A 14,042-nucleotide genomic window follows, 5' to 3' on the forward strand; every position below is an offset into this window, starting at 1 on the left:
TAATAAAAACATTTTTTGCGGGGGCAAGGACAAATCTTGGCATGTCAAAAAGGGAGGGTAGTTGTCAGCTGTGGATTAATACTGCTAAATAAGTATGCCCTCGTAAATAAACCAGGAATAATGTGATACCGGAGGTTTAAAAACATAAAATTAACCAATTTGTCTTTGAATGAAATAAATTGGATTGCAGTTTATTTTAAAATGCATAGTTAAATAGTGAGAGGAAGATTTAAATGAAGGTGTCTCTCTTGAAAGCACAGGGTAAATAGATTACATTTATCTTGTGTCACCTTAGGAAATCTAGCTTTGAAAGCCTGATAGTTATTAAATGTACCCAGAATACTCCACAGTCTATTGAATTACCTCTACATTATTTGTATGCGAGGACATTGAACAGAGCGGAGTATATAATTTGTTTAGTTTTTTTTCTTTTTGCATTTCTTATTTTTTATACTAAGTGCTTATGTTGCACATGTAATACATGCAATGCTATATTTAATTAATCAACTTGTAGAATAGGAATAGGAATGGGCATAGGATATTAAATGCAGACTATTAAGAAATGCCAGTGCCTATAATATGTTAAAAAAAGGTTTTTCTTTTTAAAAACAAGTGATTATTTTTACCAGTTTGTCTAAAAGAATGATAATAAGCAAAAAATGAAATATATAATAATATATTTTTTTTAAATTGGAGCCATCACGTTTTAGAATCCCATACTGCATGACTATTGAGGTTGTCCATTCATTTATTTCCCATAATGAATGGGGGTTAATGCACATTTTGATACAGTGCACTACAGGCCCCCCTAATCTCAAGCAGAACTTGGACATACATGTCCTGGACCTGCCTGGGATCATTGGGAGTTATCCATGGGAGGTCTGGCAGAGTTGGCAATTGACCCCAGGTCACTAGCATGGGAGAGCTGACAATGGGGTTGTGGGCTGCGGTCTCAAACGATTCTTCTGAAAATTGAGTGGCAGGTATGTTGGGATGTTGGTTTGCAAAGTTCTGCAGGAGTAAGACAGCAAGGAGTGATTGTTAAGGGCCTTTGCTAACCTGGCACTTTGTAGGTTTGTGCATGCGCTGCTGGTCAGTGCGCTCAGTAATCTCCAGACCTGGTCTGGCCCATAAGATATTTCCTAGTGGACTGTGATACCTGAGGTTGACTAAGCTAAAAAAAAAAAAAAAAAACCACTTCTTCATAAAAGCGTATCAATTAAACTGTTAATAGCTCCCGACTGATTCCTCTTCTCCAACTGTCACTAGTCTAATACTATCCTTACCTTTTTGTGTCATTTTACCCCACTCCCTCTAGCATGTAAGCTTATTGAGCAGGGCCCTCAACACCTCTGTTCCTGTGTGTCCAACTTGTCTGGTTACAACTACATGTCTGTCCGTCCACCCATTGTAAAGCGCTGTGGAATTTGAAGGCGCTCCATAAATATCATAATAATAATAATAAGCTGCCAGAATAATGTCTCACAAGGTGAAATGAGACAGGGATCATGACATTCATAATACATGCTGGTTCTCACTAGTATGATGGCACAGCCTTCCATATGTTAATTTTTTATTTATGGTATGCTCCCTATGAGTAGGGTAATCTACACTGAGCTGTGAATTATGTGTGCAAGAAAGTGCAATGACTATACTTGCTCCCCAGGAAAAAGGGTGAAAGCCCTATCTTAGAGTTATCCACCCATGGTGCAGCTAACATTATTTTAATTTTGAGTAATTATTATTGGCATTTATAAAGAGTCATTTTATTTGCAATATTACATGTTTTTTTTTATTACAATATTAAATGTTACGGGAACAATAGGTTAATGAGATAGCAAGCATAGTCAATGGACTTTCTTGCACACAGAATTCACACCTCAGTGTAGACTACCCTACACGTGGGGAGCATGCCATATATATAGAATTAAAATATGGAAGGCTGCAGGAGTTGTAAGGTGTGCCATCATACTGTATATCAATGTGACCTCCATCAGCATGAGCTACATTGTATGATTGAGCAGTCACAAAGTTCTGTTAATGCCACCATTGTCAACCAGCATGTATTATGAACGTCATGATCCCCATATCAACTCACCATGTGGTCACTGTTTAGACTGTAAGCTCGTTTGAGCAGGGTCCTCATCTACCTATTGTTATTTTTACATTTTCTAAGTGTATCATGCATTGTTAAAGGACCACTATAGGCACCCAGACCACTTCAGCTCAATTAAGTGGTCTGGGTGCCAGGTCCATCTAGGGTTAACCCTGCCTGCTGTAAACATAGCAGTTTCAGAAAAAACTACTATGTTTACATTAGGGTTAATCCAGCCTCTGGTGGCTCTCTCATTGACAGCCGCAAGAGGCACTTCCACACTTCTCACTGTGATTTTCACAGTGAGAAGATGCCAGCGTCCATAGGAAAGCATTGAGAAATGCTTTCCTATGGACTGATTGAATGCACGTGCGGCTCTTGCCACGCATGCACATTCAGCTGATGATGTCGGAAGGAGGAGGAGAGTCCCCAGTGCCGAGGGAGCCCAGCGCTGGAGAAAGGTAAGACTTGAACCCCTTCCTCCCCCTAGAGCCCAGCAGGAGGGGGCCATGAGGGTGGGGGATAACCTATTAACACTATAGTGCCAGGAAAACAAGTTTGTTTTCCTGGCACTATAGTGGTCCTTTAAACTTCCCCCTTCTATAATATTGTAAAGCACTGCGGACTAAGTTGGTGCAATATAAATACTGCTACTACTACTACTACTAATAATAATAATAATAACTTCCTATGCCACAGCTAAATGGACAGATATGACTAATTAACCTTCTATGTAATTATGCTGACACAATAATAAAGGCAATGTTAGCTTCAACAACATATGCATTTCCTCTTACCTTAACACAACTCTACAAACCATTGCTATAGCTCACTTCATAATTTTTTAAATTGACGAAGTTCAATTCTAGTGAACAAGTTTAAGAAGTCTTGGCTTCCAAACGTCTTACCAGCACTATGTATAGCAGTCTGCCTTTGTTGAAAGTGAAACTCTCTAATAAGTTATATTTTAAGCAGCTGGTTTTCTGTCTCATTAATTAACCACAGTTTTACAGATCAGCAGCGTGAGTGTCCACAATTTCTAAGACGATGAGTATGATAGTGGTCTGAAACAGATGTCATCGCAAGATTGCTTTTATTAGGCAGGAGTACCTACCTACCTTGTTATATTAAAATCTGCAGACAACGCGTTTTATGGTGCTCCAAAATAAAAAGTATTAAAAATAACTGGAAATTTCACATTAAAAGGAAAAGGCAAAATTAAAATGTATTGTAAGTGATAATTTATTTGTTTAGAATGCGTTGATGTCAACGTGTCAATGCTTCTAGACACTCGGAGGATACTTAGCATAGTGTTTTGAGTGAAATGTGACAAAATGGAATTCAAAGCAGAGAAAAAAATACCTTACTCTCATAAAATGTTTTGTAATCTGTATTTTCATATTTTATTTCTCCATTTGTTTATGCAGATGATGACAATAAAGATGAAGATGATATAGAAGATGATGACGGCCAAAAAGAAGATGAGCAGATGAATGAAGTAACGGGTAAGTAATTTCCTTTCGGACAATCTGTTTGACATCAGTTATGGCATTTGTGTATATATATATGTATATATGGTGGCCAACAGTGATGCAGTGCTCCCTTAGTCATGGTAAATAAGTTGAAGGATATTTGGTGTGGAGTGAGTGTAATTAATAAGTTCCCCAGAAGAGCGGCCATAAAACTATTTCCTTGTAACGATGTGTATTGCAGCAATCTGTAGGGCCTATATTGGGTGAGAAGAATATAACTGGCATGTTTACAGACTAGGTGTCACTAGTGCACACATGATTACGTCCCTAGGGTACTTGGTCACACATGATTAAGTTCCATTTTGGCTTTAGGAGTCTTGCCACTCCATCCATTTAAATCAGACCTGCACAACGTGGCAGTAGGAAGGGGCCAAAACTAAAATAGCTAAAACTTCTTCGGGCTGCAGGTATTTTTTTAGCGCCTTACTTTCCAAGTAAAGGTATAAAATAGCAAATAAAAATACAGATACACATGCACAAACACACACTCTGACAGATATACACAGACAAACACACTGACAGGCAGACATACATATACACATGGACAGACATACAGACATCCAGATACACCCCACATATAAACAGAAATACAGATACACAGACACACACGAACAGACGTACATATACAGACACAGACACACACTTGCAGACATACACACATGCAGATTCATACATACTGACAAACAGACATATATACAGACACATACACTGAAAGACACACACACACACACACATACATATACACATGCAGGTCAAAATATACTCTGTAATAGCCACCCTCCAGTTTACTACCTTTTGGGTGCTGGAGAGTGGCTTTTCTGATGTCCACTCTGCAGTCTGAAAAGGTTAGGAGTTAGGGGCTGGCTCCTCTCCTGCCTTCTCTGGCTCCTGTATTTCTCCCCGCCAGGCCCACTCCTCACAACCACCCTCCTCCTCCTGCATGGCTCCAGTCTCTGGGAGGAAGTAACTCAAGGCACACACTTCCTCTCGGGATGCAGGGGAAGATCCAGAACTGAATTCTGAGACTCCCAGGTGGTCTGGTGATGCTCTTCCAGTTTCTGCAAGGCCTCAAAAGCCAGAAGCTGCGGCTGTTGTCATTCATTGGCTGAAAGCACCAATAATATCAGAGTAGAAATTTACCCAGAATTGACATTAGCCTGTCCAGAAATATAGTTCCTGGCTGATGACACAATGCTTATGCTGCCGATGATAAAGTTACACCTCCCGTAGCAGAAGGGTTAAACAGAACGGTTAAACATGTCACAGTGAGACACTGCACATAGAGACTGCGGGCACCATGACTACTTCAGATCACTAAAGTGGTCATGGTGCTTTGAGTAATCTTTTAAAAGAACACACAACCACCTAAATACTAAATAAATACAAATCAGAATAAAATAATAAGTAACATAAATGGTTGCCTGATTGATAACCAGGGGGTGTAACCAGGTTAATTTCTAAGTGTACACTTCTATTGAAATCTGAACTTTTTGCAAAGTTAATAGGACCCAATTTTCACACATGAACCTTTTCGGCAAATGCTTTAGGGGTCCGGAGTATCCCTTTAAGCTTAAAAGAACAGGGCATCATGGGTATTGTAAAAAGAAGGTCCAGGAACTCACAGATGAATAATGAATTTTATATTTCAAGCCATTTTAAATATACAGCATTAATTATAAAATATTATTTAGATAGGTCGCTCTAGCAATTTACAAAGATTTGATGACATGCTCATTATAAGATTACAGTGTAATGGACAATCATATTTTGATGTAAGATTTCTTTTTGTACTCTGAAGAATCTTTGCTCGCCAGATGACACATTTCATTTTTTTTATGTGTTCCCATCAGTTTGTGTGATGTTTCAGTATCTAAGAATCTTGGGTCATCAATCTTTTTTCATGACATATAGTTTTAATTGCAGGTTTCCAAGAATTGATTGAGAGATTTACGTCACTTTAAGTTTAACATGTTTTACATTCATACAACAAAGAATAAAAAAAATGCAAAGTTGGATATACATTACATTAAATACAATATGTAGTAGGTTATTTACACAAACTGAAAAAAAATGTCATAATAACCAAAGTGATTTAAAAAAAAAAAGTCAGTAGGGGAAATGTATCAAAGTATTCTGAAAAGTGTTATTTTTGTTCGTATTTGTTGAATTGTTCTAACATAGGATACGGCTGAAAATGTCAAGGTGCTAGAGAAGCAATAGACAAAAGAAAATACCAAAAAGTTAATAAATTCTTCCAAAAAAAAGTTCACAAGTATATGTGTCCCTTTGCTTAATATCAGCCAGTTTGTCTGGTTTTCTTAAATAAATTTCATGTTTGATGGATAGTAGCGTTGGACCGGGATTATTCTTCTATAAATTAAATATAATCCATTTTAGCCAAACTGAATTGTCCTTGATTTTCTGCTTTTTGATAACTAACTCTTTAACTGGAAATAATCATAATGAGAAATGACAAACGACTAGTTCCGTCAGTGATGGTTAGCAATTTTTTATTATCTGCATATTCTTAATGTATCTTGTGTGCAGAGAGACCTGCCTGGCTTTTGCAGTTCTTGGTGTCCCTTGTCGACCTGATTTCTCTGATATGCAAATAGTATGGCTAGTTCTGTAATGGTTCATGTGACCAAGCTTTGTCCCTTGTGTCCCACACTATTAACGACTCATATATCGCTCTTGGAACAAATTTGTAATTGTATTTATTTCTCATTCATGTTTTTTTTATACAACATCAGTATTATTATTTTGAAGTTATATGTCACGGAATGGACCAATAAATGCATCATAAAAATGCAAATTACCTTTTTGTCAAGTTTCAAATGTGACGAGCAATTAGAAAAACAAGAAGTCAATTTTAGTAGACAACTTTCTGATGTCACCAAATGTGATAATGATACATTAAATAATGTAAGATATTGTATTTTGGGGGGTAAAAAAAAATGACGATATATTTTTAATCAAAGTATTTCGTTAAATAATTGAATCTTAGCATTAAATTAGGTATATTCTTTGTCATCACGCAATCTCTTCATTGCCATCATAAACACTATCTGATAAACATTTTAGAAGACATCAATGTACTTTGTCTAACGAGTTTAGAGCATAAACTAAGAAATTACATAATTTTCCTTAATGATATTAAAAAGCTGCATGTTATCCAAGTGCCAGATATTCCATTAGCAAAGTGAGAAGACATTCAGGAACCATGGGCATAAATCTCAAAAGATAAAAATCAAACATGAATGAATGATCAACTATTTAAATGATGTCCTAGACGGGCACAATACAAGTGTCAGAATCTACACTGTGTTTTCGGCACAGTTATCCTGAGACTATTTTAAACTAGTACCAAAGGCACTTAGAAAGTGGTTCTAGCTGGCTTTATTAGAAACAAACTGAAAACGTTTCAGTTCCGCTGTGAAGTCTTTGTCAAAGGCTTTTTAGCAGAGCCAAAACGTTGTCTTTTTGATTGCCAAGATTTATTCTGCAGTTGTTGCTTATTTTGCATATTTTCATTCCTGTCTAGTAGAACACCAGTCATGGATTGTAATGGAAGTGTGTGATACCCTACTGTGCAATTTATATTAAACTAGCATAGGGCTTATAGGTAGACTTGGTACATGGAATGCAGACTCTGAAAATGTGGGGCAAGCTCTGTTTTTTGAAGGCACCCCCATCATACAGCACATTTGTGTTACTAATACCTAATAGGGACACTCCAATCACCATAATCAGTATAGCTTATTTTAGTAATTATAGTACAAAGACTCTATGGGTGAAGTCTCTTTCATTACACCATTTTCAAGTGGAAGGGTTAAGAAATGTGTAATACTAAGAACTTGTACAAGTATTTTGTACACAAATCAAGGAAGGTGAAACGACTTCATGTGACAACTCAAGCTGGGGGGAGGGGAGAGACTCTTCGGGTCATGGCTGATCCTCTAAATTCTTAGAAAACAACTTAAAACTAATTTAACAACAATTGGGTTCCACGAGTGTACATAACATCTACAATCAAATGTAATGATTATGGTCTTTGGTTTTTCTCTATAAATTTCTCCATCCATTAAATGTATTGTTATATTGCCTTTACATTGTTGTGTTGATTTTAGTCAAAGGTAGAAAGTCATTATCTTTTTAAAGGGACAGTGACCGAATGGACAAAAAAAGAGACTGCCTCAAGAGCAATAATGCACAGATCAATTGTTTTCAACGCTATACAAAAATAAGATATTTTGGGCAGTTCCTTGGCTATATTAAAGGACAGTTCCACTTTTCTTGCATGATGAATGGAACTCCTTTTAGAGAATACTTTGTATTCTACAAAACCCCACTGAACAGGAGTTTGTTGAATAAGTACCACTAAACAGTGTATTCTCAGGGTGAGGGAAGATGTTTTTATTTATTTATTTTACTATTTGTATGTGCATTACCAATATAAAAAAACACAAATATTGGGATGGCGATTTATAACTCATAATTTCCCTTTAAATAGAGGGGACGTAATGGCACTGAAATAGTAAAATGCTTTGTAATGCATTCTATGATATATATTAGTGCAAAATTTATTTTTCTTCCATGCCTCCCCCCCCCCCCCCCCCCCTCAAAATTTTTTTTCTGTTGAGATATTTATAATAAAAGCTATGGCATCTTTATAATTGGAGATCATATGCAGGACATCAACTGACATTTCTACACTAGATGGGTCATCACTATAATACAATCAGCTGCATTATATTAATGCACCTATTTACTGCAGTCATCCTTTCACTCTTTATAAAACCCTATGTACTAATGGCAGGCTTTTTAAATCCTCCGATTATATCTAGGGGAGAATTACATCTTGTTTTCCTTTGGATAAATATAGAAACAAAAGTTTATAAATGCAAGAAAGTCATTTGGAAAATGAGATACCATCCAAAAATACTACACACCGCAATGTGATATATATGTTTTTCTATACACAGGAAAAATGGAACAAAAACCCAAATCCCCTCCAATGAAGAAATACAAAGCAAAGAAATCAGAGAACTCACAAGGTAAGAATCCACCCTTTAAAAAACTGACTATTTTTTAACCTTAATAAAGAATATGGTGGTGTACCGATAGTAGAGGTTCCCAACAAGCAAATACAGAACAGTTAGCATGTCAGTATGTATCACCGGCCTTTATAATGGATGGGCTTAACATAATATGATAGTAAAGGGACCAGCCGTGGTCAAGAGATTAGAGAAAAGTGAGAACGTGAGAATAACAAGCCAAGGTCAAGATTGGAGAGTTCAGAATAGCCAACACATGCCGGAAGTCAATCACCAGAATATCAATAAGAATAACTTTCAGGCTATAATAGACCACGCCGGGTCTGAGTCTAGATATGTCTGACATATGATGTCATGAGAGTGGAACCAAATAGGTGGTCAATACCAAAATATGCCATATTAGCCTCATTTTGGATATAGAAACAAGTCTTGGTCCCAACTTCGCATCAAAAGTGATACTGGCATGAACCTCAGCATCAATGCAAGAGAATGGTAGGAAATGTTGCGACACAAATTGAGGCTAGAATGATGCAACGAGTCAGAACGAGTGGGAATATGAAGCCGAGAAGAAGTAGGTATCCAGACATTTGGTGACCCACAGCTCCTGCTTCTACATAATGTCAAAAATGGTGACCCTATCTAGATCCCTAGCACTTTTTTGATATGAGCATGGTGCTGTTTGAGGATTAAAATCGGATATTGTCTTGCAATTTTAAAAATGACAATGCTGTTTTTAAAAACAGTTTTTAACTTGTTTTTAAAGTAAAACTCCTGACCCCTAGCTCGTTGAAGTGCTTTATATGTTGAGAGTGTGTGTTTTTTATTTTACAAAAATCAAATATGTTAATAGAAATGATAAATGAATCTTTTACACCTTCTGGCCGTCAGTTAGAAAACCGGTCCTGTTACTTCCTGGTTTGTTCGGCTCAGTGGAATTGCCTTGTAAAGACTTCTCATTGTGCTGCATTGGGAAGTCTGTGATTGGACAGCCACAGAAAGTCTGGGTGGGGTTAGAATGGGAAGGCTTGCAAAGGCTGCAGACAAGAATTATTTTTTTTAGACCAAAAATGCATGTGTGCTTTCATTTGGGGTGTATCTACTAAACATTTTGGTGTTTTTTATTCATTTTTGTATTTGTGCAGTGGAGTATCCCTTTAAATGTACATTTTGCAGTGGTCACAATCCACCAAATGTTATGGGGGATGCCCTCCGTAAAGTATAGAATTACTTTACACTAACACTGGACAGTGCTTGGGGCATAGCAGCATATTGGTGATACACACACAGCTTGGGGCATTGCAGCATATTGGTGATAAACACACAGCTTGTGGCATAGCAGCATATTGGTGATACACACAGAGCTTGGGGCATAACAGCATATATGTGATACACACAGAGCTCGGGGCATAGCAGCATATTGGTGATACACACACAGCTTGGGGCATAGCAGTATGTTGGTGATACACACAGCTTGGGGCATAGCAGCATATTGGTGATACACACACAGCTTGGGGCATTGCAGCATATTGGTGATACACACACATCTTGGGGCATAGCAGCATATTGGTGATACACACACAGCTTGGGGCATTGCAGCATATTGGTGATACACACACAGCTTGGGGCATTGCAGCATATTGGTGATACACACACAACTTGGGGCATTACAGCATATTGGTGATACACACACAGCTTGGGGCATAGCAGCATATTGGTGATACACACACACATCTTAGGGCATAGCAGCATATTGGTGATACATACACAGATTGGGGCATCGCAGCATATTGGTGATATACACACAGCTTGGGGCATAGCAGCATATTGGTGATAAACACACAGTGTAATTTTGGGGCAGAATTCTAGAAGTGGAGCAATGGCCAAATCAATGGAATGTGCTGTTGTTCATCTGTCTTATAACCCTTATAGTTTCTATAGTTAGGTAAAACAAATTAAACAAATAATAGTTTATTAAATATGTTTGATTTAAGGTCTGTGTACAAAAAAAATAATGAAATATATTTGTTTTAAATGATTACCTGATTAAAGAGGAAGTTGAAGGCAAATCACTTGCTGCCCTATTTTTTCTTCTTGTTCCTATAATACCGAATTATAATTGCTTTAGTTGCCAGTATAATTAAAATACTTATTTTCTTGGCTTTTAATTTGTCAAGGAACACTGACTTTGCATTCTATATATAGTGCACGCTTATTTATTTTTATGTTGATCTTTTAAAAAACTTTTAGCAGCTAACTTTTTCCATCTAAGCAAATACATAAAAATACACAATACATTATTTATTTCTTCCAATGTGTTAATTCACAACATATTATCCAGCATTTACATAATAGCAAGCCTATCTTTTCATTTAGTAAAGAAAATGTGTGTGCCTTTCATCTTAATAACTGTAATAATTAAATTCCTGTGCCATTGAGATACAAGATAAATATAGCACATTAATATGAAATATGAAATTTATACAATGAAATCTAAAGATCTCACATTTTATAACCTGGAACTATATGCAAAGTATATTAGGGTCACACACACACACACACACACACAAACACACTCTCTCTCCCATAATAAGTTGTTCTGTCAGTAAAAATGGGACGAATGTCCTCTATGCACCATAGCCTATGGAGTGAGTGCAATGCTTAGAGTGACCCTTTGGTACATGTTTGATTTCCTGCTTGTAACGTGTTTATTTCCTGTGTTGGTGCGTCATCTCTCTATGGTAAAACGGAATGTTTGAAAGTGGACGCACTGCCCATTTACTGTCACCAATAACACAATTACTTCAGATAATACTGTACCTCCTTCTGTGCACCGGTGTCATTATTTTATTTATTTCTATGGAACTTTTTACAGCTGTTGATTAGACTTACCCAGGAGAGACCTATAAATACCCATCATCCCCAATGCTCAGTTTTAATTCGTTGTTTTACATCACTGGTAAAGTAGTGCTTTTGTTATTCTGATTTAACTTATTATTAGCATATTGCCTTGATTTCTGAGCTCCGGACAATGGTTTGATTTATTCTCTGTCTGGAACCCCTTTTTTTTTTTGTTTGTACAGGTAATCTACCATTGCATTGGGTAGAAGGAGAAACACATGGTGTGCATAGGATAGAAGGAGAGACGTGTTGTGGGAGCAGAGAGTAAAAGAAGAAACATGTGTGGGAGTGTGGCGTGGAAGTAGAGACAATGGATGGTAGAATGAGAGACACAATTTAGAAAGGGAGAGAAAATGAGGGGTGAAATAGAGGTAGACACATGTGTGGGGAAGTAAGATAAAAGTCACACAGATTAGTACATTTGAAGGAATGGTCCAAGCACCATAGCTACTAAAGCTCACTGTAGTAATTATGTTAATAGTAGTACATTGGCTTCTTCCTGTTGAAAGTAGCAAAGCCATTTTTGGACTGTTTGACTTCTTGAAAAAAGGGGGGTGTACTAGCGCTAATTTAGTGATTGTGATATAAGTGAATAAGCTGCTTCAACATAAATTTCTTATCTTTAAACAATAGTGGAACAGTGAGATGTAAAGTGAAGCGCTGTATATTTAAACAATGTGAGGTATATAAATTATGATAATACCTTAGTTTCATACATACAAGTCCATATGTGGCATATAGTACCTTGAAATAAAACACAGATAAAAACAAAATAGTGTATCCTGTGATATACAGAAATAGGTATAAAACGAAATAATTTCCCACTCACACTTTTAAGAGCTAATGGATATAGCTCAATAAAATCGCTTGTAGGATCCGTAAAGGCGATCCTAATCCCTTCTTTTATGGTGGGAGTTATTCCTCTTCCTTGGTTTCTAAAATCAGGAGAGGTATATGGTGCAGTACCTTAGATAGTGAATTTTAAAAGGGTAAAGTAAAAGGGTACTTACAAACCCAGAGCCATCCAAATCGGCTCTGATCAAGGGCGTATGTGGTTAAGGACCACAATCCTTCTTTGTGCAAATAAAAGCAGCAGGAACAATGCCAGTGGTGTTTAAAAATATATATAAATACTTTATTACATAAAACTATATAACATTATAAAAACACTTAACTAGGCATTTAAAAAAGTCAAATTCCGGTGGTTTCCAAATTCCCAGGACGCGTTTCGCTATATCAGCTTCATCAACTGGATGTGCAAAAATGGAAAAGTCTTCATTTTCCTCCTTGGACCTGTTCCTGCTTTTATACTCTTCTTGAATCCGTAATGTCAATCCTGCTTGTAAATTCGCGGGTGATTACCATGGAAACGGTGACGCCCTGCGTTTCAAGTCTCACTTTCAATCCATTTCCTTGGTTTCGCCATCATTTCCGGTCACATGGGGATATGCCGATATGTCATGCGTTCCAATTTGCGGTTCATTAGGACCGCATTTCCGGTAAAACATAATGTATACGTGAAATCGTGAAAAGAACAGCCTCTCTAACAATTATTCATAAATATGTACAATCATTATATTTTAACTTGAATTATAGACAGTGGTTCAACCCCAAGCTATTACATTATTTCACCATATGGCTATCGATAGTGGCATATTATATATGTATGCAATCTTATATTAAAGGGATAGTAAAAATTTATAATATCTTGTAGAAGAGCAAATCATTATTTCGGCATATAACTTAGGTATAAATATAGTATATAGAATGATTTTCTATACATACAGTAAATATTAAAGGGATAGTATAAAATATATTCTTGTAGACAGAGAGTGAATCCTAAAGTGCATAAATCTTAATCCATTTAAAAAGGCTAAATATAAAAAAAGTTTTTTTAAAAGTGAAAATTGTGTCATTTAAGAAGAAAAATAAAAAGAATTGAAAAATAGATGAAAATCTAACTTTAAAATTCTATTTTAAAAAATGGCACATCTCGAAATCTGTATTAAGACCATAGGGAATAAGTGTATTTAATTTAAAAATCCATTCCATTTCGTTTTTGCTTAATTTAGTATCAAAATCCCCTCCTCTCCAATCTTTTTCTAGTTTTTTTATTCCCAAGAATTTCGTATCTTTCATTTCACAGTTGTGGTATGTTTTGTAGTGAGCAGAGACACTATGATTTTCAAAACCCTTTACTATGTTTCTTCCATGTTCTTCGATTCGAGTATGTAATGCCCTTGTGGTTTTACCAACATATTGTAAACCACAAGGGCATATCATTAAATATATAAGATTATTTGAATGGCATGTCAGAAGTTCTTTGATTTGATACTCTATTCCCTCTCTGCTAAAAAAATGTTTTATGTGTCTTTTCTTATTTACGGTCCTCTTACAGGCCAGGCAATAACCGCACCCAAAGAAGCCTTTTTCCGTGTTTAAAAAAGTGCTAGTTTTTCT

At 36.5% G+C, this 14,042-nt stretch overlaps 1 protein-coding gene across 2 annotated transcripts in view; it reads left to right on the forward strand.

Moving 5' to 3' along the window:
* The window catches only part of MACROD2 (mono-ADP ribosylhydrolase 2), a 1,922,332-nt gene that overhangs the window by 1,766,253 nt on the left and 142,037 nt on the right, over positions 1-14,042 (forward strand). For both annotated transcript variants that reach the window (XM_063444038.1, XM_063444039.1), the window contains exons 10-11: positions 3,523-3,600; positions 8,613-8,684. In XM_063444038.1, coding sequence (XP_063300108.1) covers positions 3,523-3,600; positions 8,613-8,684 — 150 coding nt within the window. The remainder of the gene's footprint in view (positions 1-3,522; positions 3,601-8,612; positions 8,685-14,042) is intronic.

Source organism: Pelobates fuscus, chromosome 2, assembly GCF_036172605.1.
Source record: "Pelobates fuscus isolate aPelFus1 chromosome 2, aPelFus1.pri, whole genome shotgun sequence".
NCBI lineage: Eukaryota > Metazoa > Chordata > Amphibia > Anura > Pelobatidae > Pelobates > Pelobates fuscus.